Source organism: Epinephelus fuscoguttatus, linkage group LG20, assembly GCF_011397635.1.
Source record: "Epinephelus fuscoguttatus linkage group LG20, E.fuscoguttatus.final_Chr_v1".
NCBI lineage: Eukaryota > Metazoa > Chordata > Actinopteri > Perciformes > Serranidae > Epinephelus > Epinephelus fuscoguttatus.
The window spans coordinates 33,609,294-33,635,476 of record NC_064771.1 but is presented as its reverse complement, the minus strand read 5'-3'; the positions used below and the strand labels follow the sequence as shown (position 1 = coordinate 33,635,476).

The following is a 26,183-nucleotide window of genomic DNA, read 5'->3' as shown; positions in this document are numbered from 1 at the left end:
CCAGGTTTGATATTGCGCCGCGCTGTCTCCTCGTCGAGCTGTTTCGCCTCGTTTTTATCCAAATATTTCCTGATTTTTGCCAAAAATTTCCTCTGATTGTTTCCTATTTTTGATTTTGTGGTAAATAATAACCGTTGTAAACATTTTGTTGCATTTCCTGCGCCTCTGCAGCGCTTCCATGCGTCGTGTTTGACACTGCGGTTTTTTATAGGAGCTTATATAAGATCATGTGATCTTGTGAAAACACGGGATTGTCTCTTTATTTGGTGACTTTCTGTGTGTACAGTTTAATCTGAGGCTCTGTTTGTGTGCATTTCCCAAATGTCCATCAGCTGTCAGACTGCAGGACTGCGGCCTGGTTGAGAGGGGTTCACTTATAGAAGCCAAAGATTAAGGTTTTTTAATTTAAACATTTAAATCTAAATGATTTATAAGCGGATTTTTATCAGAAATCAATAGTATGAACATCGGCAGCGCACTGGAGTTTAAATAAAAGGAAATACGAAAAGGGGATTATTCATTTTTATACAAGCAAACATCCTATAGATATTTATTTCCTGCCTATTTCATTCAAAACATTGTTATATATTTGGTATTTCACATTATTCCAACAATACACCTCCTTATTTCGTTATTTTTATTCATCCGTTATTCAATCGGGGGAGTTTTTCAAAAGCGAAAACCAATTAAAAAGGTAGAAATTGATTTTATGGAATTAAAAACATTATAAATATATATTCTAACACTTAATGTAACAAATTCGTGTCAGTTTTTTGCAAGAAAATGCTGTAAAATCCTAATATAAGCTATAAAAAAGGTTTTAACTGCAGAACCAGACAATAAATTTGAGCGTTGTTAATAAAATTAAGCAATTTATATTATTTAATTGATACATATTGACTATAATATGAATAATATCTACTAGTTAGGTTAATTAGCATTATGATAATTAAAATAATAGCTGCACTAATTGTAAAGCTGATTGATCTGCCTGGTTATTTCCGCATACAGTTATTGACAGGTGACTGGATCGTGATGCAGACTTATCTCACACCTTCATACTCACACAGTGTAACAGAAAAAAATGAGGAATAAGTTTCCACTTCACGGTGGATGAGGAAGATGATGATGAAGGTGATGATCTGTGTGGAAGCGCGTGTCCTCCCTCGTGCCCTCTGCGCGTCTTCATGGACTTCAGTCACAGTTGGTGTTGAATCAGAAATCAGGACACCTTTTTCAAAGAAGTGAAATATCAGCGTTAGTGACGCGTGTTTTGTCCTGCGTGGATCTGAGTGAATTAATATCATTAGTGGGGTGTGTGGCAGCTGCGTTCACAGTGTGTTTGTGTGTTTATTAGTTATTGGATTATTCAACAAGATTGAAGTAAAGGTTGGAGGAAGACGAAGGAGTAGAAGGAGCCAGTCGTTTGTGCGTAAATGGAAATAATGCGCAAAGTGTTTGGCGTTTCATTGCGATGCTTTTTCTCGTTTTGTGTGTGTGTGTGTGCACGCGTGCTTGTTTATAACGGAGGGGAAGAAGTCCATCTGCTTTATTAGACTGTATTTGCATAAAACTGGAAGTTGTTACAGAAACAGTTGCTCTATATGTAGTGTGTTTTTTAAGGGTATATGTATTTCTATGAGTCGCAGCATCTCTGAGTGTGTGCGTGAGCGTGCGTAAAGACCGACAGGCTCGAGCGCTTCATTTCGATTCACCGGGGACCCCTGCGCGCAACAAGAGCCCCCCATGGGTGCAATAGTGCAAGCACAGACGGCGGTGATTGGCCAGAGGTTGATCAGATGGTACACTTCCCCTCTGTATTCAGTGGCACCTCACAACCCCCCCTTTCAGCAAAAACCAAATCTCGGATAAAGTAATGGCAAAACCACTTGGACTATAAAAGACAACAAATCATATTCCTCCGGAGTATATACACCCCGTTGTCCACCCAATGAGTTCCTATTTTGTTAACTCAACTTTTCCCGTGTCTCTACCGGGAGGACAGGACTCTCTCCTGGGTCAGATACCGTTATATTCCTCGGGATACACCGATCCGTTAAGACACTACTCCAACGCGGCCACATATGGAGCAGCCAACATGCAGGAGAAGGTTTACCCGGCGTCCTATTACCAGCAGACGGGCGCAGCGGCCGCGGCCATCTACGGAAGGGCCGGCGGCGGAGCGCCCTGCGACTACAACCCGGTCGGGACTTTCTACAAGGACGCGGAGGGCTCGTGCGCTTTCTCGAACCGCGACGACCAGCCGCTGTTTGTCACTCAGGAGCAGCGCAAAGCGGAGTGCCCGGAGCAGACTGTCAGTATGAGCAGCAGCATCGACGACAAGTCCTCCACTCTGATCTACCCGTGGATGCAGAGGATGAACGCCTGCTCCGCCGGTGAGTACAAACGTTTTAAACTCTGTTGTTGTCACGCAGCCTGGAGGTAAAAAGAGTCTCCGCGTGATGGAGTGAGCATCCCGAGCCCCACAGAGTTACCTGTCAGCTGTGGAGAGCTCCGTGCTCACACTGATATTTAATCGACTTAACGTTTAGAAGCAGAAACATCAAATAATTAGACCATTACGGAGCCGAATTTGAGATGATTGCGCACGGATCTTCATGCGCCTTCGGGGCTTTGGCTGCTACATCATCATCACATACATACACCACCGCACGCGCACACACGCACGCACACACAGACTTGGCCTACACCACCCAAGCTCCAACTTAAAGCTCTTAGTGTCACATGGCATCTCCGGAATGGGCCTTTTTTCACTTTAAGGGGGACGCTAAATATCGCAGAAACACTTTGAACTGCGATTTAATGTCCAAAACAGAAACACATTTTCATTACAAATATCAAAAACGAGACATTATATAAGCTTTGTGCATCACTGCGCAGTGTGACTCTGACTGTACATCCCTATTGTAATTCTATAGAACAATACAGTGCTGTCACAAGAGAGGAAACACGCCATCAGGGCACTTTTACGCAGCACATTATACGCTACATCCTACTGTAGCCTACATTAATAACATTATTTAGGAGGATTTTTTTTAAAAAAATAAAACACATGTAAAGATCATTATAAACTCACTATGTGGTGTGTCATGTGTATCATAAAGAAATATTATAGAAAAATATAGTGCTATATATTTAAAAAAAGAATTTAAGCTGTTGAGTGACATTTGCGCACCAATAACAAGAGGCTTTTACAGGAATATTATTGGAGAAAATTTTAAAAAATGTATACAATAGAGTACAGTTAATTAATATATCATGATCTCATATTTTATACACAACATAATATTATATTTGAATGTTACAAGACTGTGATTTGGAGTTAGAATACACCAAAAATCTGAATTTCCACTTTACTGTATTTTTTCCAGACACACCACTACAGATTTCAAGTGCACTCTCAGGTAGATTTTCTCCTCCTACACTTTCGATGTTAACCTAAAACAAACATTTAATTATTAATTCATGAATTCCTTCATTTATTTTCCCTTTGCTCCAGGTCCTTTTGGCAACAGTGGCCGCAGGGGCCGACAGACCTACACCCGCTACCAGACTCTGGAGCTGGAGAAGGAGTTCCACTTTAACCGCTACCTGACCAGGAGGCGCCGGATAGAGATCTCCCACGCCCTGTGTCTGACGGAGAGACAGATCAAAATCTGGTTTCAGAACCGCAGGATGAAGTGGAAAAAGGAGAACAAACTCCTCAATCCCTCAAAGACACCCGAGGAGGAGGAACAGGCGGAGAAGAAGAGCTAAAAGGACACTGACAGAAAGGCATGTGTGTGTGTGTTTGTGTGCACACTCCCAAAATAATAAAAAAAAGGATGTATTATTTCTTTGTAGATAAAGTGCTGCAAATCACATGTTAGAGACGTGTAGAGTGATAGACTTTATTTCAGTATCTGCACGGTGATAATGTCTGCATTAGGTTAAAATCAGGTCCTCCTCTGTTTGTCCTTGTGCTCGTGTGTGTTTTATTTAGGGGACTATGCAAAAATCCGCCAAAATGTAAATAATTTTTAGTGTTTAGTTTCTGACAATGTCGTTACCTCATGATCGTAGGCCTACTGAGTTTTATTTTCTTATTATTTGTGTTATTTTATGACATTAAAAAGAGGCTTTTTGTCCTTCCTACTGTACATCCTGTGGTGTTAGTTGTTCTATGATAGTCTCTAGGCTTGTTGTTTACAGCTGTGCCATCAACACTGACATTTGTACAGATGAGAAATGTTACATGTTATTTATTGTTGTTCACATTGTGTTCAATGCACATCTGGATATTGTGTGCAATATTTTGTTTAGGAAATTGTACATAGAAATAAAGGCTTTTTGATGTATATTGGAAAATCTCGTGGCGTCCTTTGTGCTCAAGGAATAATATTATTATAATAAGCAGCAGTATTAATATTAGTGTTATTATTACAGGGAGCTAAACCGCTTCTAAAGTCACAATAAACCAATACAAAACGACGATAAATTCACATAAAAGCTGCGTAAAGATTAAAATAATTTCCAGTTTGACACTCTACACGTTAAGCTGCCAACAATGTGGCTGATAAGTCTCTGTTATGTGTTACCTGAGCCTTTTGTGGCCTATATTATCAGCGCGTTACATAAATGATGGATGACTCCAGGGCCTGACAGCGCGTCCCGGCGGGGCGCTACCGCCTCTGTCCGGAAGATGGCGCTCTCTGCCTGCGCGGCTCTCGGGGCGCAGCGGGGAGGCACCATTGACTGGAGCCTAACGACCATTATTTCGTCATCATTTGTAACCATGGAGCATGAATTACCTCTTGAAGTCATCAGTGAGGATTTACGACTGGTCAACAAAGGCACGTGATTCCCGAACGCTCTCCCATATTTGGCCGCATACCTGGCAAAGTACAGTAGGGCTTCATTGCTTATAATTCATGATTGCATCCATAAATCGTGCAAGCACACAGGATTATAGCGACAAAGATCTACAAATCGAGGCTTTAAAAATCCAAGCAAATGAGCTCTTACTTTGTAAACTCGTTCTCAGGGCGCTATCCAAATGGCTCCGACTATCAGTTACTAAATTATGGGACTAACGGCGCTGTGAGCGGTTCCTTCAGAGACCCTGGCACCATGCACTCCGGGTCTTTCGGCTACAACTACAATGGCATGGACCTAACCGTGAACCGCACCAACACCGGCAGCCACTTCGGGGCCGTGAGAGAGGATGCCCGGGGATTCGCGCCGGACGCCCGCTACAGACAGACACCCAACTGCTCGCTCTCATCTCCAGATCCGGTGCCGCCGTCGTGCGCCACGGCCAGCCGGGAGCCGCTGGAACTAAAAAGCCCCTCTCCTCCCTCTGACCGGAGCTCGACCTCGAGCGGCAACAATCTCAACAAAAGCAACAACGCTCATTTCACGGAGATAGAGGACGCCACCGTCGCCTCCGAGACCGAGGAGGGCGCGCACAGCAGCGGCGGCTCCAGCACGGCACCACGGGCGCAGCAGCAGCAGCAGCAGCAGCAGGACCCCAACGCCACCTCCTCCACTAACACATCAAATGATTGCCAATCGCCACAAATATTCCCCTGGATGCGGAAACTGCACATAAGCCATGGTATATTTACACCTCTAATAATATTTAGTTGTGAAGGATGTCACGCTGATGGTGTGTCATAAATCTGTCAAGTGTTGCATGAGTGAGCAGGTCGGTGTGGATGATTCAGAAAGAGGCAGTATTTGTAAAGTCTTTATGGGGTTGTTTGGGTGCAGGTGAGCTGGAGCCTGAGAGCTTTTGAAATGTGGATTTAAATGTGTGCAGGCTGGCTCGAGATAAGACAAGCAGCTATAGCCGCGTGAGTGTTGTTATGTGTCGTGTTGGTTGCATGCTTCCATCCCTGCATCATTCCATGGTGTGTGACCCTCATGGTGAAGCCAAATTTTCAAAGTCTCGCAGTGCACACCTCGCCTCTCCTCGTGCTCTGCTCTTGTTGTTGTTGTTGTTCAGTGCAGTTGCTAATTTTCTGGATTTTCTGTAAAATTGTAGATATGACTGGACCTGATGGGAAAAGGGCCCGAACCGCGTACACCCGGTACCAGACGCTAGAGCTGGAGAAAGAGTTTCACTTCAATAGGTACCTAACCAGGCGGCGGAGGATAGAGATAGCCCACGCCCTGTGTCTTTCCGAAAGACAGATCAAAATCTGGTTTCAGAACCGCAGGATGAAGTGGAAGAAGGACAATAAACTGAAAAGCATGAGTCTTGTGACAGGAGGCAGCGCCTTCCACAACTGAATAACTTTTGGTTGGAGAGTTAAAAAAAAGAATAAGTAAAAAACAAATAAAAAAAAAAAAGAATCCATGAGTACTGTAAAGCTATTTGAAAGCGCAGCACCTTCCAGCATGCCATTGTGATAGAAAAAGAAGTATTCTGTGGTCTTAAAATGCCATTTTTAGTTCCCTGTTGTTGTTCTATGATAGCTTAGATGTCCTGTTTGGAGAAAACAAGATGTAAATATTATTGGGGGTATTAACTGTCCATGCTTTTTGCTCTGTCTCTCCCTCTTTCTCTCTCTTGAAGGTGTTTCAACTTGAGCTCTTTATTGTGACTTCTTGACGGTCTAACAGGAGTAAATTCATTGTACAGTTACAAACAAACAAAAAAAGAAGAAGAAGAAAAGTTTCCAAACCATATGCTGCTCTTCATTGAATGTAATGTATCCCGGGGCCATTCAAAGCGCTTTAGTGTCAGTTTTACTGCTATTTTTGATCTTGTGGCCACATCCATAAAGTTTCAAGCCAATGTGTAGCTTTAGGATATTTTGTGCATCTATGATTATTATTATTATTATTGTTTAGGATAATTATGAGCAATGCAAATGTATTCAACCTGTCAATGTGATAAATTTTTAGTGCAAAGGGTTATTCTGTGGATAGGCAGTGATGTAAGCTTTTTTCGCCAATAAGCTTTTTGTATTTGTAAGTGAACTCATAGCGCTTGGAAATAAAAGTTTCTCCCAATTGCTTTGTCTCGACTGTATTGTCATTAAATACAAACACGTCATAGTTAGGTTTGCTTTTTAGAAGAAGAAGAAGAAGAAGCTGCGTAAAAACTTGTGCTTCGGTCCTGACCCAAAATAAACCCACTAATGATTAACCTGCACGAATTATAAAAGTGTCACACGAACAAAGATTTTAAGGCGACATCTTTTGGGGCTCTTTGTAGCAGAGACAAAGTGACAGAGAAAACATTTTCAAACTTACCTCCTCTGACTCTCTCCTGCAGCGAGGTGCGCGCTTGCCAAATTTGTTGGTGATAAAATCCCCCAAAAATGAGTGGCTTTGGCTTACAGGTATATAGGCAAGGCTGAAGTTGGTAAAAATCCCCCCTTACCAAAGATTGTATAGGCCTATATTACTTACAGACTGTGAAAAGTCACGTGAGGTCCATAAAGTTGGTTTTATGGTTTTGGGGAGTAGACAATGTACTATATAATTCACAACCTTGAATGAAAGTGACGGCTTAACTGCATGGATGGGACTGGAAAGGCTGGACTGGGGAAGGAAGTGGACTCCAGTTATATTTAGTTAGTTTAAGCTGCTGGGAAAACTTGAGAAAACAGTTTCCATAAAAATATTGTTGGTGCTTTAATTTTATTTTTAAATGCCAGGTTAAATATGTGGATTTATTTTAAAATATGTCATCTTTCAATTTGAGATAAAATCCAAATTTATTTCACATTTCTGCAAGTGGAGGAACTCTAATTATTTCACACTTTTAATGTTTGTTGAAATGAAAATATCAGCTGAAACTGTTGGGAACAAAAGGCGTTTAAGGCCTGTTTTTCTGCGCAGCTGTGCATGAGTTTCTTGTGTTTAAAAAATAAATAAATAAACACACTAAATGGTTTATTTTGCAAAATGTTTTAGGAGGAAAAAAAATCTAATTATTCGGCTTTAACTCGAGGCTTTATGCAAGTGACATGAAACGAACTTGAGCGAGCTCCTGGAGTGATTTATGCCGATGTGTCAAGTCACCGAGCGGCCAAAGGTGAAGTCTCGGACAACCCTGAGCTGGACACACAGGCTTCACTGCTTTAACATAAAGAAATCTGCAGGCTATAGCCTACACATGCGTGGGCTTATATGCATTTGTCTAATAAAACATAATGCTATTATCTCCGGGAAACTAAAGGTTATATGAGACTTGTGCAATATTTCCCAAAGTCTTTTCATTGCAGGTAAAAAGGGAGGAGAAAAAAAGTTAAAACCAGTGGTGGGCTATATGGGTCCCAGACATTTTCCACATATTCATAACTATTAAGTGGCAATTTAACCAGCGTAATGAGTATTGCATATTGATAGGGGTAATCTGTACCCGGATCTCATGCATAATTCATGGCGGCGGGGATCATCGCTGGGTCAGGAGACGATATAGACTGCTGCAGCCGCAGATGCGTCAGGAGGAGGAAGCGCACTGCTGCCAGACTTTGCACTGTCACGATCGAGAGGGAGAAAAGTGTATTTTGCACATGAGATCATAGACATATATGCTTTTATTCCTACTATATTTAAGAATCTAGATAGTGTGAATTTGCTGAAAAATTACTGCAAACATGCTGCGTAAATTGGCCACATGCTCTCCTCTGTGCGCTCTGCTTTGCAACAAGACTCGTTTGAGAGTTTTGACACGTGTATAGAAAGAAGTCTAACATATACAGTAAATAATAATAATCCACCAAACATCATTTTTAACCACATATGTGTCATAATTTTGATATAAAATCCATTTAAACGCTGCTTCCTGACGCAGCGTCTGTTTCAACGCAGTTAACGTAAATAATAAATTCCCAAATAAGCTCTAAAATAAATGTCAGCACAGAAAATGCCTTTATTTTACAATTAAATAAAATAACTTCATATCAGGAACCATTTAAACCCCAGCACATGTCACGTGGGATTTAACGCCTTCATTTAAGCATACTGATGAAATATATGAAACAAATGTCACCCTGAGTGGGTTTTTGGGGAGGCCAGTTTATCCTGTCATGGATGTTCAACATCTGGCTGGGCAGCATGTGTGTGTGTGTGAGTGTGTGTGATGTGATGCAGATGTTGTGCCAGCAGAGGGCGCCTCAGACCGGCCCCGGCTGATGATGGATGGTCTTTTCTGTGTGTCCCTGCTCAGAGTCTGGTCATGTGGAGCGTGTAGTGTCACAGAGCAGGACACAGAAACACCAGAGTCACTCCGCGCGTGTTTATTAGTGATCTCTTTAGGTGCGTCCAGGCTGAGTGGACGGAATGAACCTTTAATCCTGCACTCTGAGCTGAGAGTGAAACTGTGTGTGAGGGTTCAGGTTGTCTTTTGGTTCAGGGTGTTGAGGCTGATTATCAGACTGAATGTCTTCTCACTTCAGCTGAGTGTATTTACTCAAGTTTTGTACTTGAGTACAATCTGAGCCACTTACATCACTACATTTAGGGACTGTTCTTTACATGTCAGAGGACGGGGTGGCTGCAGTGTGACTTTGTTACAGCTACACCTACAAATATTTTTCTTTGTGCCTCTCTGAGTGACTGGAGGTAAATGCGTGACCCTCCTTCCATTATAAATTACTCATTAGATTTTTAAAACTTACCCTTTGATGTTTGAAAGTTAAAAGTTGAAGACGGAGCTGAAAAAAGCTTCTGTTTTTTACTCTTGTCGTGCATGTGGGTTTGTTCGTAACAGTTTATTTTCAGCCAAATTTTAAATGAGACGTAGAATAAAGTGATTTTGATTAATTAGATCTATTTTAAGCTCAGATTATGTTATGTTTTTTCCGAGGGAAGTGTTTGTTGCACATGATGTGTCCAAGGATTGTCAGAAATTTTAAAAAATCCAACTATAATTTCTATTTCCACAGTTTCTGATTGTAATAAATTGTTTAATTTTGGCAATTTTTAAAGAAAACATGCCTTTGGAAGGCACAAAAATTCAAAATACAGACATTTGAAGTTGTAGGCCCCTCCCCTAAACCAAAATAAAAAAAATACAAGTCCCTCCCTAGTGCTTAAAAAAAAATATTTGGCATGCATCCCTTGTTTTGTTTTTTTTTACCACCCCCTCCTCTCTCATAAGTAATGAACAGTCCCCTATCTGACCCATGGGGCTGCAACAACTTCACGTCCATTAATCTGTTAATTATTTTCTCGATTAATCGATCAGTTGTTTGGTCAATAAAATGTAAAGCTCAAGATGACGTCCTCAAATGGAATAGATTCAGTTTACTGTCACAGAGGAGCAGAGATACCAGAAAATGTTTACATTTAAGAAGCCGGAATTACAGAATTTTTACTTTTGTTTCTTAAAAAATGACTTAAACTGATTAATCGTTGCAGTTCTATCTGACAGCAGTTTTAATATTTAGATTTTACACAAGAAAGAGGAGAAACTTATAATAAATCAAAGTTCAAAGGTTAAACTGTAGGGGTTTTTTAATATTTCTGGCTTGTGACCAGTTACAAAAAGGTCATTTTTTTGATTGTCATGATTCTGATTTCTATGTGCTGTCAGAAGTCCCACCAAAAAAACATTTTCCCTCCAAACTTCTCATGTGGTTTCATTTAAATAATAATTTGAGGCCCAAAGACGTGAAATTATTCAATATTTCACAGAAAACCAAAGATACGGCCAACAATTTGCACACAAAAAATACATTTGTGTAAATTAACTTCCTCTTCCATTAATCATCTCACGACCCCTCAGACTTATCCTTTGACCCTTTAAAGGTTTTGAAAGAGCCCTTGATCGGGAAGCACTGGACTCATAGTTAAAGCAGCTACAGTGAAACATGCTGTTCTAGATAATACGGAAGTCACTGTGTGTTTTTCTGCAGAATACTTCTTATATATAAGTGTTGTGTTGCTCATACTTTCACTGAAGTTTGGACCTGGAATGCAGAAGCTTTAGTGTTTTTACATTGTTGGTGCTTCTACGTAAATAAAGGATGTGAGTCTTCCTCCACTGTGAGCCTGAAGGGAAATGAAACTCAGGATTATGACCGACAAGTATTTAAGGTCAAAGGCTGTAGCTGTAAAAATATTCTTTCCAAATCTGTGTAGGTGTACTGGACGAAAGTGTTTTTGGTTCTACTTTCACGACTGACTTTATGTGTGTTAACACCCTAAATCATTCACTAAGGAAGGTTTTAAGATTACAGCTGCAGATTTGGTGGATTAAATCTAAGTATTACTGATTTATTAACGTTTATTACTGCTAACCTTATTTAATAAACCCCTTTATTAATGATTTATTAACACTTATTACTGCTGATTTGACTTAATACATGTCTTAATTAATGATTTATTAACATTTATAACTGCAGACATGATTTAATAAACCCTTTAACTGATGACTTAACATTTATAAGTGCAGACTTTATTTAACTCTTTTATTAGGGCTAATACTTAATAGCATTGATAACATGCAACCCATTTAATTAATATTGACTTACGAGCATTTATAACTGCAGACTTAATGATTAAACCCCTTTAATGAAGACTTCTTAACGGTTATAACAGCCCACTTGGTGTGTCAAAGACTTATGAGCATTCATAGCTGCAGAGTTGACGTCTTATTATTCATTATTGTTATTATCAATAAGCCCATGAGCATTTATAAATGCATTGCCAACATTTACAGCTGCATTATTATCATCACAACGCAAAGAATAACCATCAGCCACCCAGAATTCGCTCTTATTCATGCTTATAACGGATCTAAATGATTTATTAAGCATTAATAAAGCAGCAGGTTATTACCCCTTTATAAAGAACACATCACTACAAACATGAAGGCCTATCATTTGCAGACAGCATTATAAAGTAATGTGTATTGTTCTTTAATATTTGCACATTATGTTAAGGAGGGCTGCAGCTTCCTGTCCTCGTGCACGCAGGCGCTGACCAGCTGTCATCTATATATACCCTGTAGATCCGAATTTGTGTAAATATAGCAGCAGCCACAAATTCGCGTCTTGGGGAGTATGTAGGTGATGACACTTCACCTCGAGGGGAGGAAAAGCACTCATTCAAAAGACGAGAAGAGACGCTCTGCTGTCTGCATGTCCTTCGGTGTAATTTAATGTTATATACTGCTGCATGTGTGACGTTTACGGGCCTGGTAATGTGTGTTCACAGTGTTGTTGCGAGCTGCAGGGCCCCTCACCACACTCCATTCGCTGTTTTGAGTGTTTTCCTTTTCTCTCTCTTGTAGCTGCAGGTCGTTGGAGAATATGACATCTGTGAAAGTTGCAGGACAGGCCCTTGAATGTGGGGCATTGTTCGGCACATCATTTATCTTCTTTTCACTGCACTCCACTTGTGCCTGTATGCTCGAGGAGGAGTTTTAGCTTTCAAGGGAAATGTGAGGAGCATCGCAACAAACAGACTTCAGGCGGACTGGACGGAGAATCTGTGGCTGGAGAAGATGAGACCTAGAGAGAAAAGTAAGTTGATTTAATATTTGTTTCACTGTGTTAATAAGAAAAGTGCAGATGTGTTTGGGTTTTATTTGGGAGAATAATCATGTTACAGGCGGATATGGGTCACACTTTACTGTAAGCATTTATAAGCAGTAATAAATGGGTTATAACGCATATTAATGTGGTTTCAACTGGATATAAACTCAGTTTTATTCAAGTTAAGTGTTTATTAATGCACAGTATTTGTCTGTAATTATAATTTCTCCTATATACAGGTATTTTTTATCATTATAGTTGAGTTTATAATTAATTATGTGTACATACACCAGCTTAAACACTTATATTTGTTGACAGAAACATTAATAAACACTTGCATCTGTCAGTAACTACATTATAGTGTGTTAGAAACAGTTTACAAAGTGTTTATATATATTATTATAAATTAATATGTTGCCACAAGAGAGTCAAAGGCCTGACATGGGATTTAGAGACATTTAAAAGTTTTATTTGATGTAGAAAATTCAGATTTCTTTATGATTTTGATCTTGATTTTAAAAAGTTGAATTATTTTAATAATCCAGATGGGGACATATAACACAGCTGCCATTTTTGGTGCTTAAAATCTTTGTTTTTTGTTTATTTTAGCTGCATTTTCATCCTATATTTGTGTATTTTAATGTATTTATTATCTTAGTTGCTTGTGTCAGCTGTGGGAAGTTGCTTCTACTGTTGATTCAACTGCCTTGAATTAATTCAGAGACATAAATCCTCCTCCTTGTGGACACGTGGTTCCTGCAGCTAATTGTCAAGAGAGGCTTGTCAGCAGGCCTGCAGACTGAATGGAGGGGTGGAGGTGGGGTGAGGAAGAGGTGGGTGGGTGGGTGTGGGGTGTGCGTGTCCATCAAGTCCAGACAGGCAGCCTGAAGAGTGCGAAGCCCACTGTGGTGATGAAGATGGGATGTAAAGTGCAGCTCAGGGATGTTGTCACATCTGAATAATAACTGTCACCTCACTGCAGGCCGCAGGGATCAAACATGAATTTATATTTATACTGTACACTGACTTATCATGTCAGTCCATCTGCATCCTCTTCCTCCTCTTCTTCTTCTTCATCTTCTCCTGTGGCTGCCTCATATATCACAGGACAGTTTAGACTTTTGAAGACGGCACTTATTGCTGATTTTCTTTGTATTTATACGGCTCTTTTTATGGCCACATATAGGCCATCGCAGAGATTTATGGCACACATATGCAGTTGTGGGAGGAATATTCAGATGCTTCAGGCTACTTGGAAGTAGAAATACCACAATCTGAAACTACTCCATTACAAGTAAAAGTCTGAATTCAAAATGTAACACAAGTATTATCAGCAAAATGTACTCATGCAGAATGATATTATTGTGTTTCTATCACTAACTAATCCTATTTAATGTTGCAGCTCATCAACACTGAGCAATTTGAGATTCTTTACACACTGGGTAGATTCATCATATCATGACCAGCTGCAGATTTTGAGGTGGATGCAGACGACATGCCCCTCTTAATATTTAGAACATGCATTTGTCCCCCCAATACAAACATAAAAGTAGCTGAGGATTTTTATTTGACAATATAAAAGGCATTTACATCATGAACTGAGGCAGAAGAGGCAGAAATTGGTGCATAAAAACTCAGAATGCAGGAAATAAAGTGTTTGATGCTCACATTTTTCTGGCATTTCATATGTGTCACCTTCAATATTAAGTTTAAACCTATGCCCTCATGTAGGCTACAAGTGTCAGATAAATGTTGTGCAGTAGTTGCAGAAAAAAGTAAAGTACAAGTTTGTCAAAGCACCTGTAAATACAGTTACAATCCAGCACTGCATATAGCGCAAAACTTAATTTAAACGCCCGGTCCCTTTTACTAGCCTGGTGTGGCTGCACATTTTGACAGATAAAGGCCTGTCTCAATTAGAGGCCTGGTCTGGATTCCCAACACATTCTCACTCCGACTGTCCAGAAACAATGTGAAAGGTACCCTGTGTTCTGCCTATTACAGGTATTGTCTTCTTTCAAAATACACTGCAGTTGTCACAGGAAATTTACCATTTACACACAGTCTCTTTCAAAATAAAAGCACTATGTCAGTACAACATCGCGCATTGATTTTTTTTTTTCCTCTACCAACTAACACATGTGGTTGGGTTTAGGCAACAAAAGCGCGTGGTTCTTTGGATGTATAAAACCGGATTGTTGGCTACCTAATTAGTTAGCTGTTTAGATCGCACAGACAAATGTAAATGTTTAAACTTTTGTCAGTATGGAGACGCTATACAGTGTTTGCTCAGTCAGAATATGCGTCCTTTCCTCGATTACCCTGTGAGTTATTCATATTTCTTTGGTTCATAAGGGTCCACTGATCAAAAGAATCAAAAGTGCTTCTCATAAGAATTAATCCAAGTTATGAATATTGTTTTAACAGGATAAAGTGGTGTTGTGGCGATATGCCGGGTGTCATAATCCTTGCGTCCCATGAAATGAGAGTCATAACATAACACATGATTGATTTGTTATTTAAAGCCTAATTTTTATACAAGTAATATTCACACTGGTTCAAATAAACAATTTGATCATATTTCCTTTGCTGAGCAACAGTTTTGTGTCAAAGGAATCAAAGGCCTGTCTCTATTACAGGCCTGTTTAGGGATTTAAACAAATAATAGCCTGCGGTATTAATTGAAGTTTTACGGTATATGCTAAGTTGCCAGTTTATTAGGTACACCTGCATGTGTCTTCATTCATATACAGTAAACATCTCTCAGTATGGCTCAGTACAGTCCAACACTACAGGCTTCATGAAGCTGTTTGACAAAAAGGAAAATTCCAGAGCTTTATGCCACTTCTCATGATCTTCATCAGCGTGTAGAGCTGCCTCAGTTGTCATTGCTAACAGTGGAAACTGCATACATACTGTAAAACCCATGGGATGTGGCTGAAAGCTCCTCGAACTGTCCAGTAAATGGACCTTCCACTAAGAATACAAGGGTAATTGCAGGGCTGTTGCACTGAACTATTAGGTTTAGCTAAGTGTACCTAATAAAGTGGCAGCTGAGTGCATGTGCGTACAAATTTTCATCTTTTATGTGAAGCTATAGAGACATTTAACTCAACCTTGTCTTTAAATGAAACTAAACAAAATCACCTTTCTCACACTGCAGCTATATCAGAATCAGAATCAGAATCAGAAATACTTTATTGATCCTCGAGGTGAAATTATTTGCGTTACAGGTGCTCCTTGCAAGAGTGGAAAGATAAGTGAAAATATAAGAATATAGCATGGTTTTAACAAGTAGATCAGATTTCTGTTCAAGTAAAAACAAGTGAGAAATTCTAAATCGCAGGAAATGTCACATTAGTCAGCCCAAGTTAAATAAATGAGTTGTTTGAAATACAAACACAAGATATCTTACTTGAAATCATTAAGTTGTTTTGAAATATTAATACTTAGTTTTCATCCCAATTTGTAAAATATCGCTGCTTTATCTGTAGACTTTCACGTGTACGTATGACACGCTTGGTATCCTCTTGCCTGTGTTGTTGACATTCTTGGACACCATGCTGTTACCTGCATTGTGTTTTTTCCAAAATAAACAGTTTCTGCTGGTTAGACACATACAGTCCTTTTCAAAATAAGCTTCCATTGTTAAACTTCTCGTATTTACTTTATTTCCTTGTGAAACAAAAGCATGTGGTTAGGTTTGGATGCTACAAACTGCTGCCAGCTGGTGCGTTTCATAACACCGCCAAAGGTGCCTTTATACGTCGGTATATGCAGACATCCACTGACATAGCACCGGTACGCTGCCCAGTGCGTAGTTGCTAAAGATGCCTCTGTGCTTCAGTATCTAACGTCCAGATCAGTGAGAAGCAGTGGTGTTTGGAGCGCCCCCTAGCTCACCTGGTAGAGCAGGCAGCCCATGTACAAAGGCCGTGTCCTTGACGCAGCAGCTGCAGACTCACTGCCAACCCACAGCTCCCTGCTGTGCGTCCTTCCCCCTCCCACGCTAGAGCTGTCCTATCAAATGGCGAGGCAAAAAGCCCCCAGAAATATCTTCAATAAAAAAAAGCAGCGGTACTTGACAAGTTCGAAATGAGAGCTATCTGGTAGTCTTTACTACATCAAGAATACATCTAAAGTCAAATTATCATGTACTTCATAGACCTTTAGTTTACTTAAACTCGAGTGTAAGTGCACTACGCTAGTTTGATAGTATAACATACAATACCTAGCCCACTTTTTCCAGCAAGTACCTTCATGTCTTCTTAGGCAATCGATTGCTATTCTATTAAATACAACTAAGAAATTCTAAATTGCGGGAAATGTCACATTAGTCAGCCCAACTTAAATAAATGAGTTGTTTAAAATACAACATATTTTAGTCGAAATTATTTAGTTGTTTGAAATAGTGACTCTAAGTAGTCTACTAAGTCAAGAGCACATCTCAAGTCAGTATCAAGTAGGCTACTCCACTGGCCTATTGTTTGCTTTTAGTTACCTATCACATTGCTGTTCAAGGAAATAGAGTTGAGAAATTCCAAGTTGCAGGAAATGTAAATGTAAATAAATGAGTCGTTTGGAATACAGACACAATATATTTGACTTGAAATTATTAAGTTGTTTGAAATTGTAAATCTAAGTAGTCAACTGATTCAACCGTACATCCGAGGGAGAATTATCAGGTAGGCCTACTGTTTTTTTAGTTACTTAATCTCGCATTTTAGTGTAATAGCTACACTAAAAAGTATTTGTTAGTATAACAATATCCCACTTTGCTTAAATCAAAAACGTACCTTTGCTCTTTTTTTTAAGGCAATTGGTTTGCACAGTTTTAGCAATCAGATCACTGTTCAAGTAGCTAAATACAACTGAGACATTCTAAGTTACAGGAAATGTCACATTAGTCGGCCCAACTTATATAAATGAGTTGTTTGAAATACAAACGCAATATATTCTACTTATTAATTTTAATTATTAGTTAGCGTAACGTACAGTACCTATTCCACTTTACGTAAGTCAAAGAAGCACCTTTGCTGTTTTTTGAGGCAATGGGTTCACGTGGTTGCTGTTCAAGTAAATGCAATTAATAAGTTGCAGGACATGTGACACTAGTCAGCCCAACTTAAATAAATGAGTTGTTTGAAATAGTAATAATCTGCTAAGTCAAGAGTACATCTCAAGTGAATTATCAAGTAGGCTACTCCATGTTTGCTTTTAGTTACCTATCACATTGCTGTTCAAGGAAATAGAGTTGAGAAATTCCAAGTTGCAGGAAATGTCACACTAGTTAACCCAACTTAAATAAATGAGTCGTTTGGAATACAGACACAATATATTTGACTTGAAATTATTAAGTTGTTTGAAAATGTAATTCTAAGTAGTCAACTAAGTCAACCGTACATCCGAAGGAGAATTATCAGGTAGGCCTACTGTTTTTTTAGTTACTTAATCTCGCATGTTAGCGTAATAGCTACACTAAAAAATATTTGTTAGTATAACAATATCTCATCTCAAATCCAAATACGTAAGCCAAAGAAGCACCTTTGCTGTTTGTTGAGGCAATCGGTTCACGTGGTTTTAACAATTTAGTCAGATTGCTGTTCAGTAAATACAATTAATAGGTTGCAGGACATGTGACACTAGTCAGCCCAACTTAAATAAATGAGTTGTTTGAAATAGTGACTCTAAGTAGTCTGCTAAGTCAAGAGTGCATCTCAAGTGAATTATCAAGTAGGCTACTCCATGTTTGTTTTTAGTTACTTGCGTGTAAGTGCACTAAACTGAATAAGTATTTGTTAGTATAACATGCAATACCTTTTTCACTTTACATAAGTCAAACAAGTACCTTTAATTAGATTTTTTAAGCTACTTGGTTTGCCTTAAAAATCAAGTTAGTGGTACTTGTGTGACTTAAGTGCTTCAAACATCCATTACATATCAATGAAAACTGGGTTAATTCTCTTAAAATAATCGGATTTAAATCAAGGTAGTGACACAGATCAAATTTCAATTATATGTTTATTTATTTGTTTATTTGCATTTTTGATTTTCTAACAAACAAACTTTGGTTAAGAGGCTAGTCTGCACAAATTTAGTTTATATGAAATAACAAGCTTCAAACTTTTATTTCTGGACACCACACACAGAGATGTGGTCTGTCTGCGTCCAGATTCTCTCGGCTGACAGTGCACGGCTCAGAGATCAAAGGTGCTCATTTGCATTAATTAACGCTGCTCAGTTAAATATTACCTTTCAGAGCCAATCAAAGCGATCGAGCAAAACACGAAGATGAGACATCAAAGCAGCGCCAATCGATGCTGTGCAGCAGTCTGATGGTCACTGTGTAAACCAAACCGAGGCCTCATTACAGGATCAACTTTTTAATGGACGCTGCTGCTGCTGACCACCACCACTGTCTGCCTCCCCTTTAGTGCTTTAAAATGACTCACTCATTTAAATTAGAAACAAAAAAAAAAAAAAAAATCTCATTACATAAACAAGACGTAATGCACTTGGTATGTGAGTGTGTAAAAAAAAAAACTCTCCAGACTAAATAGTTTCTTTGCCGAGGTAATTTATGGCATCTCTGCTGGCATCGCTCCTAAAGGGGATGTTTGAATTTATTATAACAGAGCTGGACAAGTTCCCAGGATGAAAATAGACATGTCTGTGTGTTCAAATGCAACTTAAAACTAGCAGCTTTTTGGGGCTTATTTTAATGCATGTTACAGTGTTGGGAGGCGACTTCTTAACAGATCATTCTCCTTATCTAAATCCACTTGAAATGGGCTCCAGTGCCAAAATATTCCAGCTCTTCCTGGCCCTCTGCTGAGCCACCTTTTAGGATTTCCATGCTGCTCTAATCGCCATAAAGACGTAGAGGTAAAGCCATGTAGAAAATCTTTATTGCAGGGGGCTATTTCCATATATGAAACCAAGCTTGCATGATCAGCAGAAAGGCTTTTCTTTTTTCCACACACACACACACACACCACACACCGCACACACACACAGGCTGACATTGTGTGCTATGCAGGGCGGTGTGAGCTGCAGAAACACTGTCCACTCCGCTTCACCCCACTGGCATGCAAAGCCACATCATCATCTAATGCGAGAGGCGCTTCTTTTCCTCTGCGGGGATTTTATTCTAATCCGGAGAGGTGTTTTTTTTGTCTTCACCAAACAGAAAAAAAAGGTGAGAGGAAGGAAGGTGGTGTGTGTTTGTTTGCGTGCGGATTGTTTCAGTGCGGGATGAATGTAGGTTGTGAAGGTAAGGCAGCCCGGGTGTTGTGCCGCGGACTGGGTTATGTGTCTTTATGATTTACGAGCCTGACTCCAGCCGCGGTTCAACCAGAGTTCATAAAGCTGCATGCCTCCAGACTTTATTCTCTCTCGCTGCTTTCTCTCTTCGCCCTTAAAAAAACTGCTGCTTAATAATTCTGTTTCTGTTGAATTCAATTTAATTAAGATGTTGATTTTTTCTCCCTTTAAATCGCGTTTTGTTTCAGTTGAGGGCAGAAACAGCTGCAGCAGCAGCGCACAATGGACTTGTGTATTATTTCGCATTTGATATAGATGGATGAGCTTTTTAGTAGATTGTGATATAATATTTAATTATTTTCTCCTTGAAAATATTACAGACAGCACCATCCATTAACTGAGCAAAGCCTGTTATTTATCAACACTTGCAGGCCTGATGCAATTCCAGGAAAACAGATTTAAAAAGAATGTATTTATTCCTATATTTATTTAAAATGCCTTTTTATTTTATGTGCCTTTTTATGTTTGCATGTTTAGACTAATTGCTATGAGTGTTTGCCTTTTGTTCTTGCTGCCATAATTGATTATATCTTATTATTTTTAAAAGCAAGCTAAATTCTTTAGAAATAATCTCGTTTTAAAACCTGAAATCTTTATATTTCGTTTATCTGCATTACAACACAATTAATAAATGATAATAAGCCTTGTTGTAAGCCAGTGAGGTGTACAGTGATTTTAAAGGGTATAAACGTGAGAATTAATTTGATTTCTGCGCAGATTATCTTCTACTATCCATTTGCTGTTTTCCACAGGCTCTATTTCCCCCAAACTCTTATTTTGCCGTTGCCTCTCAGGCCAGGAGAGGCTTGCTATTCATGTCAGCATACTATTGAGTTGATAAGATGGATCATGTGGTCTCCTCCCTGATTTCTGTCTCCGTCTTTTTTTCCACCCTCTCAGGCCAGAAGCTGCAGGGCTCTCTGGAAACCTGCCATGTGACATTTGGCTGCCAGCGCTCCGTCAGAAGGTCAAAGGGGGCCCCGGTGCACATTTAATGGAAATGCAGAGAACCAGTGCGACACAAAACATCCAGCATCACGACTTCTTCTTCGGCGAGTCTCTGGAGGATGTCAGCGGGTTCGGGTGCGCAGCCGCACACCAGCAGTTGGCGCAAGTGGAGACGTTTGAGCGCCGGAGGTCAAAGCAGCAACACAACCCCAAGTTCCCTTTGAGCAAAAAGATTTTCCCCTGGATGAAAGAGTCCAGACCCTCGAATCAGAAACACGGCAGGAGGATCGCAGGTTTGTATGACGTAAAGAAAAGGGCCTTTTCATTTATGTCCCCTGTAAGGAGCTCTTTTAATGCAGGAAATTAGTTTATATATTTTTTCTTTCCAGGTTCAAAAGGTCAGGTGGCTATGAACCTACAGTCAGGCCTGCAGCAGGAGGATAAACACACATGGGACCAGTTAATAGGGTTATATTGTTTTATTTAAAATCACAATGACATGACAATAACATTTATTTGAATAGTCTTCAAAACAAAAACAATAAAAAGACAAAGACAGGAATGGCTGACAATATGCAGAAGAACATACACGTAAAACGGCACAAAAATACCACTGAAAAATTGGGTTTTAGAGGAAACATAGATATGAATGCCTCCCTTCATTTCATCTTTCATAAGGCCTGATAATAACCTGTCCATTTAAGTGTAATTTTTTAAACACAAGTTGTCTCAGAGGCCTTTTTTAAATTTGTGCCTTGAGTAAAAACTCCAAATATCTCTGATGTAAAAACAAATATGTGAGACCTTAAAACTCTTGGTCACCATTTCTCAAATTTAGATTCTTCCTTTCCCTAAACACGCCATCATGGGCTTAGATTCTGGGAGGAACACAAGGGGACTTTTCTTTTGATGAAATTAAAGACATTTCCACCATGAATTAATGCAGAAAAGGCAAAGAAAATGGCACATGGAAATCCACCAGAATGCAGGAAATTAAGTGAAGCTCCAAAATGTTATGGTGAAGGACCCCAAGCCTCTCATTTCATATGCTGACATGAAACATGTGCCTTTGTTCCACTTCTAAAAAAAATAACATGCAAGATAAACTTTTGGTCACCATTTTTGAAATATCTCAGATTCCTCCTCTCCTTATACATTCCTCATGCAACACCACAACCTCTAAGTTATTTGTAAACAACCTGGTTTTTGTGATTTCTTTTTGTGGCTTTTTTTTTGGTGATTTCTCTGCCTCTTGTCTAATTATTTATTTATTTAGCCTTTATTTATACAGCTTAGGTTGACTGACAAGGGTGTAGGTCTTGTTTCAACATGGGGGGAGGGTCCTCCATCAGAAAATTTTGAGCTTCAGGCGTGAATTTCTGTGCACCAATCTGTGAATTTTCTGCATTAATTTAGGGTGTAAATGTCTTTAATTTTGTCATGTTCTTACAGGTGGAGACAGATGCACATGTCCTAAATATTGAGGAGGATGTGTCCCCTGCATCCGTCCTGATATCTACACCCATGTTAACCGTGCATGCATGTTATAACAAGAGAGTGAGCTAATAAAGCAGAGGAGTGACAGTTAACAAGGTACCTGCACAGTGAAAGCAGGCAGAGAAAAATATTTAGGATCCTCTTAGGTCATAAATAAAAAGCAGAGAAAACAAATCTCCCATTAACCTCTTTCACCCCGTGATTACAACCTGCTCAACCTTCCTGTTTGTCTCCACAGACTGCACCGTCAACGAGAAGTGTCCGAGCGCGACCCCGGCCTCCAAGAGGACGCGCACCGCGTACACGAGCGCGCAACTGGTGGAGCTGGAAAAGGAGTTCCACTTCAGCCGCTACCTGTGCAGGCCGCGGCGGGTGGAGATGGCCAGCCTGCTCAACCTCCACGAGAGGCAGATCAAGATCTGGTTCCAGAACCGGCGGATGAAGCAGAAGAAGGACGAGAGAGTGCAGGGCCTCACTGCTACCACCACCACCACCACCACCACCACCACCACCACCTCCTCCTCCTCAACCCCGTCCTCCCCCTCCGCCCCGGGCAGCCCCACTCTATCGAGCCTGGGTTATGTCCATCTGGGCGGGGATTACCAGCCGGCCTCTCCTCCGCTCAAGTCTCAACAACACCAGTCCCAGCCGGTGTACCCGGCAGAATACTCCAAATATCCAGCTCCAAGCTTTACGCACGGCCCTCAGTTCAATGCGCAGTACGACACGCACACCACCTCGCGCACAACAGACCCAAATGTGGATGTTAACGGGTCATATTTCCCGCAGAGCTACACTCAGGACAGAATCATGCAAGCTCCGAAACTGACTCATCTGTAGCAGAAACATGTGAAACCCTCGACTCCACTGATCCGTCTTGTGCATGTATTTATTATCATTTATTTATTAGACTAATTAATCTAAACATTAGTCTCAAGTCTTATTTATTTAAGTTTAATCACTTTCTATCAGTTGTTGTGTTAACTTTTACGCATGGGCCTCCTCTAAATATTTTCCCAGAGACACTCAGCCCTGTGTATCTTCCATTTAAATGTTCGCTGCTGTTAATTCAGCTACATAAATAAAAGCAGTTTGTTGAGATTTCACCACATCTCCACAGTAAATACTCCTCTATGAGCCAGTTTACAGGAAGACGACTGTAATGCAGCCAAAGCGTGGGAATAAATGGCAACTTTCCGGGTTTTTCTTTAAAGCTTAATTAGCTCTTGAGGTCTATAACATTACATTAACTCTTACTTAATTACAGGGTCCTTGTACGGATGAGTGTAGGGTTCTTTTTGGGAGATATTACATTATAGTCTTGGTGTCGTTAGAAAGAAAGAAGAAGCTATAAGGTTCTTAAATGTGTCTTTTGTTCTTTTATGGGCAGAGTGGGCCACACAAGCTGTCAATCTGTAAAAAGAGCGCATGATGGATCACTGAATTCACTGCGCTGCTTTGGAGTCAGAGTCTGTCTGCGGGATTGGAGTCGTCTACAGGCCGAGGAAATGTTTTGGGAATAAGCCAATGCAGCTTTTCAGCAAACTCGTATTTATTTATCCATTTAAAGCGAGTTTTAAATGTCGTTTTCGTTTCAAGCTTTCAAATTAGTGCGCAATAGAAAAAGAATTTCACAGCTAAAACTGCATAAATTAAAAGGAAAAAAAATACCTGTACTTTCTTACATATTGCAGCATAACTTGTGTATTTATTTAGTTGCATTCCGATTTGTTCAGACGAATAATTTAGCAGTCCTTGCAGCAACTTTTGACACCTTCAAAACAACAATAATAAATAAAGTGTGCCCTATTTTTTTTATTATTATTTTGGGGGGCATTTTTATTATCGCATTTCTAATACTAAATCTGTGTTGTTATTATTATTACCCTCGTTATTCTTATTATATGGTGGTTATTTTAATTTTCGTGATTAATTTTTCATTCTGAGCTGCTGTAACACCGCAGTCTGAAATAGTGTCCTGATGTTTGTGTTCTTATCAGATGGATGAGCGAGTTTGATTGAAGCATTTGTCATGTAAATGCGAGCCGTTTGATGGACGAGCCTGCAGACTTGACAGAGTGCTGCAGGTCCTTTGCCATTGGCGTTTAGCGGGTCACATGGTGTGTCAGGAAGGTGATATGAGGGTGGAAGGCAGTTTTACAGCTTTGACATACTACCTAGAAGGTTAGGGCAAAGGGAGCACCGATTAATGACTGCTCGGTCTTGATCAGCTGCGAAACAAACAACAGGCCCAAGTCCAGGATGAACTCATACTTAGACTACCCCGTGTGCAACCGGGGAGCAAATATTTTCAGTGCCAAGGCCGGATACCACAATTTGAACCATGGATACATGTCGTCCAACTCGTGCGCAACAAGTGATAGTTACGCACCGGACGGTCGCTTAGCTGCTGCGACTTCTGCGCCTCACCAGAGCCCGAGCCTCCCTCTGCATCACCAGACACACGTCAGCTTGGATCTGCAGTTTGCAACACCGGGGAACTCCATGTATGGGTCACCTCTGGAGTACGGACATCACCAGTACGGCCTCGCACCCGAGCAGGACCGGAGCTTCATTCATGCGCAGGTTTCACCAATCGGAACAAACATGGCTCCCTACACCGGGGACAGCTGTGGGCCTGGTGTTGCAACAGGCAGCCAATATCTACATTTTGGAAACGGGGATCAGAGGCAGCAAGAATATCCAGAGAGTGTTTACACAAGGTTACCGCCCCAGAGTAAGGAGAGGGATTTGGAGCATGTGGAGGAAACTTCTAAAACATTCGACTGGATGAAAGTGAAGAGGAATCCACCTAAAACAGGTTTGTTCATCCGCAGACAGATTTGAGAATTAGAGCTAGATGTGCCGTTTAGAAAATCCATGAGACCTCTGCAGGTAATATTGACTCACGGTGCGTAAACTGTGCGTAAATACGCAATTTAGTTGATATAATGAAGCCTAAATGGATCTGAAAAATTATATTTGGCAACTAATGTTTTGTGCATTTTTCTATTTCATTCTCACATGTATCATCACATCTCCAGCTCTATGACTTTCATGTTTTCCCTCCATCATCCATCCATTCATTCATCCATTTCTCTTCACAGCTGTCCTGTCGGAGTTCGGCGTACCCGGCCAGCACAACGTGATCCGCACCAACTTCACCACCAAGCAGCTGACCGAGCTGGAGAAAGAGTTCCACTTTAACAAGTACCTGACGCGGGCGCGGAGGGTGGAGGTGGCCGCCAGTCTGGAGCTGAACGAGACGCAGGTGAAAATCTGGTTCCAGAACCGCAGGATGAAGCAGAAGAAACGCGAGAAACTGGGCTGCGCTTTGGTCAGCGCTGCGGCACCTGTGGAGAAACTCTGCGGCCCTGACACCTCTCCAAAGGCGAAGGGGAAAGACTGTTAACCGTGATGGGACTTCTGAAATAAACAAACAAAAAACAATCTGTGGAGACAGTTTTTAACTTCTCCCCTCAATCGCACCATTCCAGAAAAACTGTGAAAAAAGCATGTGGACTTTGAAGTATACAGGGTATGTCTGTGTCTGCTTATGTGCATATCGCGCAATGCTTCATGCTGCATTGGAGAAACTTTTTCAAATGTCTTTTCATGCGTTCTTGTATCTGTAATTTTCTTATCATAAGCCCATGCTGTGTTTTTTGTGTGTGTTGGAGCACTGAAGCATTCAGTGTCATTGTTTGCACTATTTATTTACAGGGTATTTTCCAACAGCTGTGATGATTTAGCTTAATAAAGTTTATACAATAAAAAAAGTGTTGTATTGGCTGTTTATGTAAAAAGAAGGCTGTGACAGATGCTGATGATCCTACAGAGTCCAATCAAACTTTAAATTTTGTGACAGAATTTGAAGTCTTTTCTTCATATTTTAAAAAAAAAAAAATATGTACA

At 40.3% G+C, this 26,183-nt stretch overlaps 4 protein-coding genes across 7 annotated transcripts; all 4 read left to right on the top strand.

Moving 5' to 3' along the window:
• Window positions 1-1,071: 1,071 nt before the first annotated feature.
• Window positions 1,072-4,363, top strand: hoxb6b (homeobox B6b). Of its 2 annotated transcripts, XM_049564410.1 has the most exons (3): window positions 1,072-2,396; window positions 3,393-3,425; window positions 3,521-4,363. In XM_049564410.1, exons 1-3 carry the CDS (start codon window positions 1,952-1,954, stop codon window positions 3,775-3,777), a joined length of 735 nt encoding a protein of 244 aa, XP_049420367.1. In that variant the 5' UTR covers window positions 1,072-1,951; the 3' UTR covers window positions 3,778-4,363. The 2 variants fall into 2 exon arrangements, with proteins under 2 accessions (XP_049420367.1, XP_049420368.1); XM_049564411.1 differs by lacking the exon at window positions 3,393-3,425.
• Window positions 4,364-4,567: 204 nt separating this feature from the next.
• Window positions 4,568-7,181, top strand: hoxb5b (homeobox B5b). Of its 2 annotated transcripts, XM_049564407.1 has the most exons (3): window positions 4,568-5,617; window positions 6,047-6,134; window positions 6,581-7,181. In XM_049564407.1, the coding sequence occupies exons 1-3, from the start codon at window positions 5,014-5,016 to the stop codon at window positions 6,606-6,608; spliced, it is 720 nt and encodes a 239-aa protein (XP_049420364.1). In that variant the 5' UTR covers window positions 4,568-5,013; the 3' UTR covers window positions 6,609-7,181. The 2 variants fall into 2 exon arrangements, with proteins under 2 accessions (XP_049420364.1, XP_049420363.1); XM_049564406.1 differs by having other exon boundaries at window positions 4,571-5,617; window positions 6,047-7,181.
• Window positions 7,182-12,350: 5,169 nt separating this feature from the next.
• Window positions 12,351-23,112, top strand: LOC125881312 (homeobox protein Hox-A3-like). Of its 2 annotated transcripts, XM_049564408.1 has the most exons (3): window positions 12,351-12,488; window positions 20,724-21,064; window positions 22,507-23,112. In XM_049564408.1, exons 2-3 carry the CDS (start codon window positions 20,818-20,820, stop codon window positions 23,106-23,108), a joined length of 849 nt encoding a protein of 282 aa, XP_049420365.1. In that variant the 5' UTR covers window positions 12,351-12,488; window positions 20,724-20,817; the 3' UTR covers window positions 23,109-23,112. The 2 variants fall into 2 exon arrangements, with proteins under 2 accessions (XP_049420365.1, XP_049420366.1); XM_049564409.1 differs by lacking the exon at window positions 12,351-12,488 and having other exon boundaries at window positions 13,366-21,064.
• Window positions 23,113-24,517: 1,405 nt separating this feature from the next.
• On the top strand, window positions 24,518-26,019 carry hoxb1b (homeobox B1b). The gene is made up of 2 exons (XM_049564405.1): window positions 24,518-25,089; window positions 25,376-26,019. The coding sequence occupies exons 1-2, from the start codon at window positions 24,531-24,533 to the stop codon at window positions 25,678-25,680; spliced, it is 864 nt and encodes a 287-aa protein (XP_049420362.1). The 5' UTR covers window positions 24,518-24,530; the 3' UTR covers window positions 25,681-26,019.
• The last annotated feature ends 164 nt before the right edge of the window (window positions 26,020-26,183 follow it).

Coding starts and splice junctions, on each gene's coding strand:
- hoxb5b (XM_049564406.1), top strand. CDS start 5,014: ATGAGCTCTTACTTTGTAAACTCGTTCTCAGGGCGCTATCCAAATGGC. Junction 5,618..6,046: donor GAAACTGCACATAAGCCATG/GTATATTTACAC, acceptor GTAAAATTGTAG/ATATGACTGGACCTGATGGG.
- hoxb1b (XM_049564405.1), top strand. CDS start 24,531: ATGAACTCATACTTAGACTACCCCGTGTGCAACCGGGGAGCAAATATT. Junction 25,090..25,375: donor GAGGAATCCACCTAAAACAG/GTTTGTTCATCC, acceptor TTCTCTTCACAG/CTGTCCTGTCGGAGTTCGGC.
- LOC125881312 (XM_049564408.1), top strand. CDS start 20,818: ATGGAAATGCAGAGAACCAGTGCGACACAAAACATCCAGCATCACGAC. Junction 21,065..22,506: donor ACACGGCAGGAGGATCGCAG/GTTTGTATGACG, acceptor TTGTCTCCACAG/ACTGCACCGTCAACGAGAAG.
- hoxb6b (XM_049564410.1), top strand. CDS start 1,952: ATGAGTTCCTATTTTGTTAACTCAACTTTTCCCGTGTCTCTACCGGGA. Junction 2,397..3,392: donor GATGAACGCCTGCTCCGCCG/GTGAGTACAAAC, acceptor TATTTTTTCCAG/ACACACCACTACAGATTTCA. Junction 3,426..3,520: donor GATTTCAAGTGCACTCTCAG/GTAGATTTTCTC, acceptor CCTTTGCTCCAG/GTCCTTTTGGCAACAGTGGC.